General features: G+C 52.5%; 1 protein-coding gene across 2 annotated transcripts; it reads right to left on the bottom strand.

Annotated features, from left to right (window-relative positions):
• Window positions 1-2709: 2709 nt before the first annotated feature.
• OSTF1 (osteoclast stimulating factor 1) lies at window positions 2710-14329 on the bottom strand. 2 transcript variants are annotated; one of them, XM_078854972.1, is made up of 10 exons: window positions 14089-14329; window positions 11899-11945; window positions 8903-8953; window positions 8300-8363; window positions 8019-8072; window positions 7480-7587; window positions 7319-7368; window positions 6836-6914; window positions 5637-5729; window positions 2710-4740 (listed from the first exon to the last, which is right to left on the bottom strand). In XM_078854972.1, the coding sequence occupies exons 1-10, from the start codon at window positions 14126-14128 to the stop codon at window positions 4676-4678; spliced, it is 651 nt and encodes a 216-aa protein (XP_078711098.1). In that variant the 5' UTR covers window positions 14129-14329; the 3' UTR covers window positions 2710-4675. The 2 variants fall into 2 exon arrangements, with proteins under 2 accessions (XP_078711098.1, XP_078711099.1); XM_078854973.1 differs by lacking the exon at window positions 14089-14329 and adding an exon at window positions 13420-13967.
• Between the last annotated feature and the right edge of the window lie 549 nt (window positions 14330-14878).

The following is a 14878-nucleotide window of genomic DNA, read 5'->3' as shown; positions in this document are numbered from 1 at the left end:
CTCCTCTCACCCCCCCCCCGTCTCCTCCCCCCTCCCCGGACCCCATTGTTAAAACTGCAGACGGGGCGGCGAGCGTCAATTCAGATTGCGAACTGCCCCCCCCGCCCGAACCGGTGGCGAGTTGGGGAGGGGGTGGGGGTGCTCGCAGTCTCGTCGGCGATGCGCCCCCGTGTGGCGGGGTATCCCGAGCGCCCACCTGGACCTGCTCATCGTCCTTTCCGCCCCCCCCCATCCACACGCGAACCGCCCCGAGGTCTGATGACGGATCGCACCGTTTGCCCATCGTCCCGTAGAACCGTCAGATTCACGGCCGCCATCAGCAGGTGGGGTCCAGTCACCCTCCTTTCCGCCAGGTGTGTGTATTTTGAACTTCTTTCGCACCGTACGTAGCCAACCGTGCTAATCGGATGTGCGGTGTTCCGCGTCAACCTGTAGTTGATATCGCCCAGGAACGCGGCTCTATTTCATTCGGCGAGGTCCTGCTGCAACCTGCGATGCTCGGCCATTCTCCAGACAACGAGCGTTTGACTGCACGTCGAGTGAATGCGGAGCACCTGGAGAGCCCCCAGGGTGCGCACGAGGGGACAGCGCTCACAGCTCCGCCGCGAGACGCATGCGCGGGCTCGCAAAGCGCTGGATCACGCATCCCGCATGGCGGCGCGCAGGCGTGCGGATGAATCCACAGAAATCGATGACATCGCGGATCAACGGCGGCGGCGGTGGCACCCGCAGCATGCGTGGCTGCCCCGGAGGGTCCGGATTTGCAGGCGACCCGTTTGAAGCGGCTGGGTTTATCTTCGTGGCAGGTAGAGCGATCTCCCGCAGCGGGGTTCCAAACCCACGGCCCATCAACCCATGTATCCTAATTAATGAGTAATTATCGCAATTAGCTCACGATCAAAAGAAAGCACGTGGGGGCCCCCTACCCCATACCTACGCCTGCGAACTCATTAACCCGGCCCACTGATTGCACGCGGGGCGTTGTGCAGCAGTCACCAATGACCCACGCACGTGCGAGCACGCACGGCTCATCCGGCCGACGACTCCACAGCTGTTACCGTGGAGCCCGTACGGCCGGGCGACGCGTCCCGGGATGTACCGCGTGAGTGTCAAGCTTCGCGACTGAAGTAAAACGCTTTAACGTCAGCGGAGAGCCGTCGTTATGGCACTCCCAAGGACGTCTTTGATACCCCTTAGAAGAATGTGAACACAGGAGAGTGACTGGAAGCTGTTACGTCTTTTTTATTCTTCTTCCAATGAACCCGTTGAGAACTCAGGTGGGACAGCGCACGGCACGCAGCCTGCGCGTGGCTACAATGTGCCGCGCGGTTTGGGTCTTTGGGCCGCACTTTCCTCAACGCGAGCTGCGCATCGAGTTCCACATTCCTATGGGCGGTGGATAAAATCGGGAACTCATTTGTCGCCAGCCAGCTACGGCTCGGCAGCTTACCGCAGAGCTTACCAATCAGTCGCCACGTGTGTGCGGCGTGTCTGTGGGTGCATTTCCCTTTGAATGAAGCCATTAACACTCAATCACGGCGTTTATCTTGTGAGCAGGTGCGGTCTCTCGTCAGCAGCGGGGGGCGGGGGGGGGGGGCTCTGTGCGCCCAAGGACCCCCCGCAGCTGAGCACGTGGGGCCAGGGATTAACTGACCGACGTCGTGAGTTTTTGTCCGGAAGAGGAGCGGTGGGGCAGTTGTTAGCGTACGGCGCTACGAACATGCCCTTCCAAAAATCCCACTCCCGGCCGCGGCTAACATCGGCGTCTCGTGGGAGCTGACGCTGCCGTGGCGATTCACCCCGCCGCCCCTTTCGCCAAACCGCAGTGACCAGCCTGGTGACGGTGTACGACAAAACCACCGTCATGGCCGACGTTGGATGGCCGGGCCTTCATCCAGCAGCGGATTGGCGAAGGCGAATGTGGATACATCAGTTGTGTTTGTTTGCTCCTAACTGCATTCCAGTGCCATAACACAAACCCGTTTTCCATGGAGAACTCTCGCAGAAAGCAGCGCTTCACCTTTTGATGTCCTCTGCAACACAACGCGGAGCGACTGCCGATGACCCTTCTACCGCGAACGACTTCGTCACCCACACAGCGCGAGGGAGAAATGCTAGCGATGAACCAGAATGGCTGGAGAGACCCCAGGAATAGGAGGAACGCCCTGAAACGCTGCACATGGCCAAACCTACTTGGTGCACTGCATGCCTCGTACATGAAGCACCTCTTGGGCGACAGATAGGTGTCCTACTCACAGCGACACCAGAGCGCAGCGCCCACAGCAGACATTGGCACCGTCTAGATTCGAAGTTTTCGTGACTGCAAGGATCCAGACTCTTTGGTTTTTTCGGTAAAGTCACGTAGGTAAAATAAAATAAATGAAATCACGACGTGTTGCGTCCGAAACGTCGTGATTTAATTTATTTCAATTTTTTTACCTACGTGACTTTACCGAAAGAACCAACGAGTATTGGCACCGTCCCCAGTAATAAAACGAGGGTGGGGCACTTTGAACACATTCATCGAAAGGGCCAATACAAGGTAATTCGTATATCGTTGCGTTTGAAATGGTTATGACATCCAAATACCATTCATGCTCACACCCTTTCTCAAGTCTGCCACTCCAGCTGGTACCAACAAGTGCGACGCCGGGAGACGAAACAATCGACATCACGACCAGTCCACGAAGAGCATTTTAACACGCAAACTTAATTACGAATGTTTTTATTCAGAATCGAGAGGCGCGCGGGGCGGGTGGCCTTGGGTAACAGCCAAAGTGGGAGTAACACAGACACCAAGAGGAACACAGGGATCAATCAACTCGCAAGACGTGGGTGGCGGAGGGGGTCATTAGGTCATTACACCCCCCCCCCCCCCGCTTTAGTACCACCACGTGTGACAAAAGGCCAGCCAACCGGAGGTGGGGCACGAGCAGCAGGTGCATCACCTGCAGCACACCAAGTGAATGTCAGCGGCGTGAGCAGGTGGGAGGAGCGCCACAATGCATCCAACATCCATACAGCGGTCGAATTACCGGCGACGGAAAGTCTGCGCCGACTGCAAACTGCCGCTCGTTTAAAAGCTCCACCCGTGGCAATAATTACAAGTGCCACTTTGTCACAGGGCACTTTGCACCGAGGGCAGAATTCTGGAGCAACGATTACATAAACACCGGCGGTGTGTGGCAAGCGGCAAGGGAGGCCCCCCGGTTATCGTGCAATTTGACTTCACCAAACATTCATCGTCGTCGTCAACAACACTCACCATCAACGTGTTAGGCAATCGGTGGCCGTGCTGGGAATTAACGCACAGCACGGCTGATTGTCGACGCAGAAAATATCACCAGCCATCTCCATGGCACGTGGTTACCACAGGGAAGGCAAGAGGTGAGCTGATCAGTGCAGCCATAGACCATTTTTTAACACGAATGTAGAAAAGTTACCCGAGCAGGAGCGAGGGGGTGCATTAATCGCACGCTCGGCACGGACGTGAAAGCACAGCAGACGCCACAGATCACACACTCGCAGGACACGCACACAAACCTCACTCATGCCAAAGTGTGTGCACAGTATACAGACACGTACACACGGGAGACCTGGATCACTCCCCCACACGTGACTTTACCGAAAGAACCAAAGAGAACGGAAGAGTACTTTGGTAATAATCTGCTTAAGGGTATAAACACTGACCTTCCAGTTTCTGCCCCAGTTCTTCTCAATAAACGAGAGTTTAACGATTTTAGAAATTATTTCAGAAGTTATAAGCGATGAAAAGTGAATAAAAAGCAGGGAGAAGCACGTGGGGGCTGGATGAAGCAGTGTTGGGTTTCTGGGTTGAGCTCTGACTGGCGAGCGTGGTTAGGGATGGGGCTAGAGTTTCGGGTCTGATTGGCCAGTGTGCAACACCTTGTAACAGTGTGCCATCCCAATGCCAAACGTGACATTTACCAACTGGTGTTAGATTTCAATTATTTACGAACCCCTATTTGCTTACAGGGTGGTCATTGTTCCTTTAAATGTGAATTTTGGTGAAATGGGGGAAATCGCAAATGTGTAAATTTTTAGTCGTCTCATCACGGTGAATTTAATCCTACAGTGCAGCCCTGCCACCGTATACTTTCGCCAATTCGGGGCTCAAGCAGATTACGACACCTTTGACCCTTCCCTTGGTCACGGATGCACAATAGCGTTGGGGGCGCGGGGGATGCCGGATGGCCGTGGCAGCCGAGCTCGTGGGAGGTGGGACGCGCCGCGAGCCTCCCTCCACAATAACACCGCTCCCAAGCCCCCAATGAGTGGCGGGGCCGAGAGGGCTCAAGCGTTGCGCGTCCCCGCTCCTCCCCGCGGTGCTTCCAGTGGACAAGCATTCAAGTTTCAGACGGGGTGTCAGCGGGCACGCGATCTCGCGGCCCACGTGGGAGCCAGAGCGAATCGGATCCGGATGGACTGACCCCTCTTTTCCCATAAGCCCTCAGCCCCCCTCCCGTGTCTCCCGGAATGTTAATGTCTAAAGACAATCATTTTAATCCAAATAAAATATACAGTATTGTAGAAAATTAATTAAAAAAATTAAAAAGTTAGCGATTTGCTGGGGAATGGAAGATGCACAGGTGGCGGCCACCGGCGGGCGCAGGGGAGCGTGCGTGCTCGCGAGGGCACGGGCCGGCACGTGCGCTCAATCCGAGTCTTCGTCATCCAGGTAGTCGTCGTCTTGGCTGATGGTGCGCCCCGTGGTCACAGCTGCTCACGCACACGGACGGGCGTTCAATACGCACAAAGCACACCGCAGTCATTCTTGAGAGATGCGAGCCGACGATCATGCAGCGAGTCGGAGAGCCCGCGTCACGTTTGTGTTCCCGATGCGCCGTTGTGCTCGTCAGCCGTGGTCTCCTCTAACAACTGACACTGGTGCACAAGCACATGTAACAAAATCCTTGACACACGTGTCAATAACGCCGCGTGGCCTTCAAAGGAACTGTATATTACAGGTGACGTTCTTAACGGGCACCAACGTGAACAGGGAAATGCTCCTCTGTGCTTGTTTCAAGCAGTGGGCACAAGCGTCAACGACCAAGCCACTGCACGTCGTTTCATTTTCCCAACTTAAGTGCCCATCAATTGTCGCTGGACATTGGTGAAAATGAGAGGCAAAGGCTTTGGCACGCAGGTGAAGGAACAACCAAAGGAGGCCAAGAGTAACAAAACGAGAGATACATTTTCCACAACGTGCATCGACTGCGGACAGCAAATGCAGATTCTACAATCGTTTACTTTATAACCACGCGAGGGTCCAAAGAGACAAGAGTGTGTGAAGAGCATCAAGGGATTCAAGGAGCAGTTGTATGCTGCTGTGGGGAACCCTGTCAGTAAAGGGGAGGTATGGACATTTTAAAGTTTACTGTACTGTGCTATGCTCTAACTTCTAACATGCCCTCCTTCGCGGACCCCTGACTGACCAGCGTGGTGAGGTACTGTCAAGCAACCCGCTTGGGGTGTTGAGGACCTCATTCAGCAGTGGACAGACAAGAGGGCCGCACATACACACATGCACACGTGTGTTCCCCTCGAAATGTCCGGCGCGGGGCTCGGTGCTGGCGCCGCGTGTGCAGTGGGCGCGTGGTGTGCGGCAGCCGTACTGGAACGCCGCTTGAGCAGCGATGCACTCTGGGGGTCCGTGGCCATGTCCAGGGCCAGCTTCTTCTCGTTGTTGCGGACGTCTGTCAACGCACCTAGCGCGCGCGCACACACACACACACGTACAAAGGCAAGAATCTCCTGTTTAGACCGGCAGGGCATATGTCGTTAGCAAGCGCTTATTAAGGCTACACCAAGACAAAGATCCCCCTCCCCGTGTAGCCTTAACAGACTGTTGGGGCAAGTGCTGCTAGCGAGCAGCACCAATGAAGGCCGGCACGGCGCACCAAGGGGTGGGTGGCCAGCACCACGCCAGGTACTCATTTAGGTCGACCTAGGACCAGTTCAAACATACGCCACTTCTTGGTTGCGAGTGGGAAAATAAATCTGGTTGCCAGGTGCGTAGCACAGAGCGCTGACCACTATGCCACCATATGTACACGTACGTACATACATAAAAATGAAAAATACAAGTTCAGCTATGTACATACACATCAATTCATATATGTAATTATTTAACCAGGTGAGAGCCTTTTTGGATGTATTCTCGTTTCCAAAACATAATTATGTATTAATTAAACATAATTATGTATTAATTATGTTTTTGTCAAATTAGGAGTTTGGGCTATGACAGCCACATAATGCACTCCATGTGAGGATGACATTGCAGGATCTTCGATGCCCACCCGGCAGCAGAGGATTAGAGCGGTAAATTACAGGACCGCTGTAGGGACTGAAACGCTGACTGAACAAATGGCTTCAGTGGGGAGCATGTGGAATGTTTTTGTATCCAGCTTCCTGAAAAGACGTCTTTTTATCTAAAGTATGACGCAACCCACAAAAGCCTGCTGCTTTTATCATGTAGATTCAACCCCAAGCCACGCATTTTAGAATGTCCGACAAGAATTCTAAGCTTCGTTAATGAGAAAATAGGCCGTAAAATTACTGTCAGATGCATCATGACGTCAATCGTGACATCACTTCCATGTTTGCGTACGTCAATGCAGTAACGTCACGAAAGGGCCATGTTGTTGCACCTGACATAGCATAGGTGTGCAGCAACATGGAGCGGTTTGTTGGCTTAGCGGCGCCTTCTTTTAAACATTCCGTCACCAACGGGCATCTGCTCCGTTAAACAAAGCCCGGTTTACTCCAGTCCCGCACGTACAGACAGCCGGACCGACACGCCAGGGAGGGGCACCTTTTGTGAGCAGCATCTCCACGATGTCCGGATAGCCCTTCCACGCAGCCGCGTGCAGGGTCGTGTCTCCCAACTTGTTCTGAAAGAAAATTATTGGGGTATCAAAAATCCCTCTTCCTGGCCATCCGCACAGCCAACCCCATCCTTCTGTTCAAGTCCCAGCTCAAGACTTTCCTCTTCATCTCTGCCTACCAACCGCCTCTTTTCTACTAAACATCTTCATTCCCATGTCACCATTATGGCATCTCCTTCGCATATGTGCCCCAGAGCCAAAACCACCCACCTCTCACTGCCCCCCCTCCATAATAATCGTTTAAAATTCCCATCTTCTCTCCCAAGTCCTCTTCGGGGCGCATCTCTCTCCCTATTTGTGCGGAGGCTCGAGATGCGATCACATTGAGGTGCTTTATAAATACAAATTGTCTTGAACCGCGTGCGATAAAAAAGAAAGGTGACATTCACGGCCGTTGACCGCGGGCTCACCTGATGGTTCAGCTCGATGTTGGGGTGGCCGAGTAGAATCTCAACGACATCTGGAAGCGAAAACACAAACGGGAGGTGGGGGGGGGGGGCAACCACGCGTCAGGAAGTCGGGCGGCGGCAGGGATACGGGCGGTGCGTGAGCTCATTGTGTCGTGCCCTACCCTTGTGGCCTCCGTGCGCCGCCCAGTAGATTGCCGTGTTGCCGGCCTTGTCGAGGCCATTGACGCTCACGCCGTTGTCCAGGCACTCTCGTAGCCAGCTTACGTTTCCTGTCGCACGCAGGGACACAAGTGAAGGACGCCCCCTGTTAGCGATTAGCTGGGATAGGCAGTAGGGGGCCAGTCGTATGTCTGTGAAATATGCACGGGCGGAGCGGGAGTGCATTGGTTAGCACACTACGCTACGAATCCGGCCACCGACAAGAGCCATATCAGCGGACATCCTCTAGGTTGACTCAGCCTTAAATTAGTACCTGGTGTGGTATATAAACACCAGAACTGGGGAAACAAAGGCTGCCGGGAATGGTGCTGGCCAGCCATCCCCTCGATTGCAGTGCCCGCATTCATTCGTGATCTCGAACAAAACTTTCCCCAACAGTTTTAAAGGCAAAATCCGGGGGATCTTTGTCTATGTTTTTGTCTGTGGGTGCATGTGAGTGCATCTGTGTGCGCGCATGTCCACGTGTGCCAGTGTGCCGCACCTCTCTTGGCAGCCTCCTGCAGGGGGTTGTCTATGGACTCCGCCTGCTCCGACACTGCGGGGGAAACGCACAGAGCACAGATCTCTTATACGGCTGCCAAGGCGGAGCCGGCAACCGCTGGCAACTCCGGCGTTGAGCTCAGCTCATCGTGCCAACACCAACTACCGCAACCGCCACACCGAAGCCTGAAACATCAGAATGCACTACGGTGACGCAGGACAAGGAGGGGACATGGGCGGTGGAACACGCGAGGGATGTGGGCAATGGCAGGATGGAATTACCGTAGTTGCTGGGCACGAGTCCAGAGCGGCCTTTGCAAGTCCCCTTCCACCAGTTGGGGTCACTCTGTATTTACAAACACAGACACATCGGCCAGCACTTTACACCACGAGAGGGACCACAACACTCCCAGTGTCACTTCAATCACCGGGGCCACTCAACACTACAATTAGCGCCAAGAGCTGCAGTTGGCGTGCATCATTCATGGGACGTTCACCTAAAAGAGTTCATTAACTTCAAAAGAACAATATTGGCGTAATGTCATAATTGAGAAATAAATAAACGTTTGAGGCATGGGCACCGATTGCGGTGTTGAATTTGTATGGACCAAAGTCAGATGCTGATGAAATGTCCAAAATAAATTGCTTTTGGTGACCAAGCCCCATGTTTGTGATGGCGAAACCATCACGTTTTCATAAGAAATAAGACGACAACGCGTCCATTGGGCTTGAGCAGCTTGCGAGCAATGCGCTGGGCTGTGCAAGCAGAATGGGGATGTTGTGGCCCTCGGGAAGGGACGCACTGCCGGGCTCTCGGGCAGCCCTTCCATCCTGTCGAGTACCAACACGTGTGCCCGCAAACCCACGTGAGCCCCGAGCACTCACAGTGTCTGTGACGTACAGGATGTCTCCTTCCTCAAAGTACAGCTCGTCGGGCTGAAACAAAAAAAAGTACACACACGAGGACATCGAAAGCACCTTCAATAAGCACGGTTGACTACGTACGGTGCGAAAGAAGTTCAACATACATACATTTGTACACCAAACGATTGGTTGTTAATTTACGACTATGGGTCAAACTGCAATATCCGCAAAGTAACTGCCAGGTCTAAACGACACAGGAAGTGCTGCATCGCTTTATTGCATGTATGTGTTTTGAATAATATTATTATGTGCTTTATTTGCAGAGTGCAGTAAGACGATTACGATGAAAAATAAGCACTGCTTCACTCATCTGCCCTGCCCGTTGCGCGCAAGGGCGGCTGTGCGCTTTGAGGTGGCTGGAGGCCATTTCGCCCCTTGCGGTGGTTTAACAAAACTCACAGAATGGGGTAGCCGTGCCAGTTTGTTTAATTTAGAGTTGTGCAACGTTTTCCCCCAAAGCAGAGATCTGGTAAAACCAAGCCTTGCTCTGGCTAGCCAAAAAGTCTGGCTATCTGCAAAACTAATTTAAATTAATGTAAAAAATAAATAACCGCGTGTTACTGTGCAGTCTATGTATAGTATTAGAGTGAACGTACGAGTGTGTGTAGTATGTGCGTTATTGTACAGACCAACACAAAGTACTTGGGGTATGCTACGAGCTGTGTACTGTATTTACGTCCGTCAGTCCGAGGACACCCCCGTCTCCCCCTTCCCGATCACCCCCTCTCTGTCATCCAACCATGAACATATTGCCAGAATTATTATTCCACTTCAACTGCATATTTTATGCATTGTGAACAATATAACATGTTCGAGCGTATTATACATTACATATTCTTAATTATATGGCATGTACGTAATTTTAATATGTAAAAAAATTCTTGAATTTTTTGTAATAGTCGATCTGGTGTAGCTCATTGTGAAATCCAGCTAGCACGTGTCTGGCTCACCAGGGTTTTATTGTACAGGCACCCAAGAGCTAAAAACCAAACTCCAAGGCCTTTTGTTCACGCTGAGACCAAGGCCTGGAGACCAAGTAGCGATGGTGCAAGCGAAGGCCGATAGCTGGTCCCCTCCAATAATCAACATTGACCCCCCTTAGCTAGGAATATTGTAGTTATGTCACTGTTCCCGGACATTAGTGGCTATTGTTAATTTTAAGGAAGAAGTCCGTTTAGAAAAAAAAATGTCACAGGCTCATATAAGGAATTGTTCCTCTTCCGCTCTTTTGTTAACGTGCACATGTTTGCCAAACAGATGGGCTCTGAGGCCTATGAGTGAGCACAAGCGAAGGCCCCAGGGTAAGGACAGCTCAAGTATTTGGGGCTGGGTGTTGCATGCCAAAAACCCATCACTGCTCATGCGCACCCCATTACAGGACATTCCAGTTCATCTTATCTTTGGGCCAATGTTTCCACAAACCCATTCACCTAACCAATGAACTTCCACCACCACCACCGAGTTAATAACAATAACAACAAACTGGCAATGGACTGGCTGCTGATTGTAAGCTCACTGTCCTATGAACCCGGCGACCCAAGTTCGATTCCCACGCACGATGCATAATAGTGGCGAAAATATGAACCAGTCCTGGGCCTCCCCTAAGCCAACTCAGCCTGAAACGAGTACTATTTCTGGTGTGTAAACATCAGCCCTGGGGACACAACATCAGCCGGGCATGGTACTGGCCATCTACCCGTTTGTGTGCCGTTCTGGCATGAACAGGTGCTCACTAACAGCACTTGTCCCAACAGTCTGTTAAGGCCAGCCAGGGGATCTTTGTCTTTGTTGTGTCTTGTTAAATCTATTTGTTTCCAGTCTGCATGCATTTTACTATTGTGATGGGTTTTCTCATCATTTACTGAGAGAGTGGGATTTTACTTAACTGGCGTTGCATCATGCGCTTACTTAGGTTGGTTCCTGCGACTATGAGGGGGGGGGGGGGGGCAACGGAGGAATGGCAGACCCCAAGCCGGGATAAAAATCGGAGGGAAAGGCACTCGAGAATGAAATTGGGATCAGCGGCGGTGGCGGCGGCACCGCAGCCACGGTCGCCCGAGTGACGGCGCGGCCCGACCCGCGCACGCACCCGTTGGGCTGGTGTGCACAAACACCACCCGAGCCCGGCTTACTGTACCGCACAATGCCCCACTGGCGCGTGCGGAACAACGCAGGGGGAATTAACTGGACTCCGCGCCTGTTGCCCAAGTGAGTAGCCCTCGGTCTCCCGGTGCATGCTGGGCACAGCGAGTAATTCAGTCGGTCTAGAGAGTGACATCTAACCAACATCAACACAAGACATGTTTCTATGCACAATCCCCCAAGCGCCGCCGCCCCCCCCCCATTTCCTAGCTCTTGACAGCAGTTGTCAATTTGCTGCAGCCAGGAGGTCAGTAGCAATCCCCTTGGCCTCCTCCACCCATCAGATGCCCTAAGCAGAGTACCTGGTGGGCAGGGACAACCAATCATAAGCGAGAAACACGATGCCCAAAATTCCACAATCGGCATTCCAGTGTAATGCAAGTTGCAAGCCTCATCGTACTTACCTAAAAATAGTAAGTCAGTCGCTAAGTTGATTAAAACGTTTGACTTGACAGTGTCAAGTGAGACTACTTGATCAGTTCTGCAGGACAGATATGTAGAATTCAAAGCTGGAAAAATTTACGTGGAACATAATAATATTTGAGGAAGTTACAAGCTCTGGTTTGATCATCACTGACAGGACTTATGTCCTGTCCAACAGTACACGGTGTTCTGCCAAAATGGATCATGCCATGCCAGTCATGCCACATCGTGCCAAGCTTGTTGTTTCTTGAGCTATGGTGGTGACGTCAGGTGATTTGACCCGTATTGTGGTAGGCCTATTATGATTTGTATTTGATTTAGAGCCACTGGCTGTGTGCAGAGTCACAGTGTATCCAGTGCCATTCGCTGTGTGCCTTGTGCTGTGGCCTTACCGTCCTGGGTTCAAACGTGTAGAGCGCGCGGTACACCTTCACGACGCCTGCATGACACATCGCATAATCATAACACCTGCCGTTAGCACAGCGTGCATATCCAGACACTCAATCGCGTACATGAAAATGAATTCATCACCGCCATCCCTGTGTGTATGAAAAAGTCAGACCATCTGAGTACGTCTAACACAAGTCTATTTGGAATACACATCTCCATGTCAAGAAAAATTGCTGAGTTATTTTTTTTACCTGTTGTACATGCTGGATACAGTCGAAAATTATGTTTTGTCAATGCAAATAATCTTTAAGGGCAATTCCATGATTTCAGACGCATGTGTCTGGTACATAACAAATGTGGGTAAACATTGGCTTCATCATAAACTGGGGTTTTACCGCAGGCATCATTTGACACAGATAGATATGTCAACCTCTCGTGATAAGGCAGAACTTCTCATAAAATACAGCGGCGTCTGACACTGATAAACATTGTCATCCAAGCTGGGATGGTGATTGTGCATTCAGTTTCACGTAGGTGTTAAAGCATAAGTGCAAAAATAAGCTATATTTTCTAAAAGCTAGACCCTCAATATAACACCCCATATTTACCATTGGGATCATTTTTGAAATTCCGATTATGGGGTTTCCTAATCTGTGAGACTGCCCGTGTGTGTTCTAAAGATTGGCGTTAATCAGTAATTTTCAGGCAGTTGCGTGGGAAAGTGACCTGCACACCCGGTCTCTGTGCGGTGAGTTGAAAGTTTAAATCCCATCACAGCTAATTCCACTCGGGGAGTGGTGGCACACCGGTTCACACACTGCGCTCAGAAACCTGTGGCATAAGTTGGATTTCGGGTCACAAACTGACATCAGTGGTGATATCTGAAAGGGGCCCTTAACCAGCCCGTCTTCACAAATCTGCGCTGACCAGCGTGAGGCAAGATGAAACAACCCCCGTGACAGACAGGAGATGGGGAGGCTTCCATCCAGCAGTGGATTTACGTAGGGCTGACAATTAAATCCACTCATTCATTACCGGACAGGAAATTAATATTAGAGTACAGTAATGAATGAATGGAATAACCAAATGATACTGCCTGTTGTGAAGTGGACGTTAAATAGGAAGTGGAGGTCAGAGTTTAAAACTATTGACCACTACATTTTAAAATAATGACACTGCTTTGCAAGTATACCTACTGCGTGTTAACATTTCCCGCTTGTTCCTCGGAAGTGGGCTATCCAAATTTCAATTGGACACTAATTACTGTCATGTTGCAGGTAATCGGTCATTTACCCTAAACGTGAACCTAACTCTTGTGTCGTGTGTTTATACCAATATCATCATCTACTGCCTTCACTGCCAATGCCACTTGCATTATTGTACTGAGGCTAAGCGCTGCCACCAAAGCCGCATTCAATCGTGTAACGTCGCGTTACGTAACGCGATTGCAGTGACCGCCAAAAAGCAGAATCATCAACTCTCGGGGTGTAACAAACCCATGGCGTCAGACACGCATTTCTTACAAAACGCGGTCAATTCTTGCCACTTCACATCCTGCATGGTGGCGGAGAGGGCCGCTTCGTCTCCTCGGGCACCCCGGCTCAGCGAGAGAGAGGACGAACCATGGCAGGGGGTGAAGGGCAGCGTAGGGGGTCAGGCAGGGCCAACAACAGAGGGCAGGCAGGACGGTGCGGTCAGAACAGAAGGTGGCGGGCAGGACGTGTCAATCGCAGGACGCGGAAAAGCGCGCCATGACCTTCTCTCACGAAAGCCATTCTGATGCAAACAATGAGCACTTAGGGCAGCAGTTGACCCGGGCTTTGAAAGGGACTCAATTGAGGAGCGCGCACAATCCCTGGCGTGCTGGCCCCAACCCCGAGCCCCGACAGCGCTGGAACTTGCCCACACCCCACACTCAGGGGCCCCGGAGTTAACGCCCTGGGGATCGGGGAGGTGTTGCCCCATTCTGTCAGGGACCCTGCCCTTCGCAGGCTTGGCCACATACAGCTGCCCCGCGCTGCCCTTCTCAGGGCCTCACTCCACTTCCTGCCCTTCACAGACTTGCCTCCCCCCACCCGAACCTTCCTCCCCAAGGGCCCCCTGCCCCTGCTCAGGCCTCGCCCCAGACGCCGCCCGACCCCCACGAGCCCTGCCCCTGGCGGGCCTCGCCCAGCGCGCCCGCCGCGTCTCACCGGGCTTCGTAGGCTTGGGCGGCACGGGCTTCACGGACATCTTGCTGAGGCCTCCCGCGCCTTGGCCTCCTCCTCTTGCTGCTGCTGCTGCTTTGGCTGCTGCCGCCGCTGCTGCTACCGATAGACAGCAGAACACGGAAGTTTGGGCAGGACTCTACGGTCCTTAGGTTCCCGGAACACGCGTGGCAGGCACTGTGAGTGACAGGGGGAGGCGGTGGCCCCGCGGGTCGCTGGCCGCTAGGGGGCGTGGCAGGCACTGTGAGTGACAGGGGGAGGCAGCGGCCCCGCGGGTCAGTGGCCGCTAGGGGGCGTGGCAGGTACGGGAGGGGCTCTCGCTCGCCACGAAGGGTCGGGGAGCGGTGGCGCAGCGGTTAGGGCGTCTGCGCTGCCACGAGTGCGGACGACCCGAGTTCTCGGATTCACGTTCATGGCCACCAACAACCGGTGCTGATTGATCTAAACTCGGTCCCGGGACTGGAGCGGTGTGTAAACGTCGCCAAAGCAGAGACAAAGGTTGCCGGGGCGTGGTTCCGGCCACAACGCTACCTCGGTGTGCCGAGCCGGCCTTCACAGGTGCCCCTCTCACGCAACATGTCCCCAAGATAAAGGATTCACGTGGTTCGTTGTCTACACAATAATTTATTAACGGCCATAGAAGTCACCAACAACTCAGCACGTCCCTCAATGGCAATGCCTCTAAAGGGAAAAACATTTTTTTAAATCTCACAGAAGTCGACATTTCGGGCAATGGTCCATTTTTATAGCACGTTAAATAAAAAAATGACGAATG

Source organism: Lampetra fluviatilis, chromosome 3 (genome assembly GCF_964198595.1).
Source record: "Lampetra fluviatilis chromosome 3, kcLamFluv1.1, whole genome shotgun sequence".
In the NCBI taxonomy this organism is placed as follows: Eukaryota; Metazoa; Chordata; class Hyperoartia; order Petromyzontiformes; family Petromyzontidae; genus Lampetra; species Lampetra fluviatilis.
This window is presented reverse-complemented; position numbering and strand designations above follow the sequence as displayed.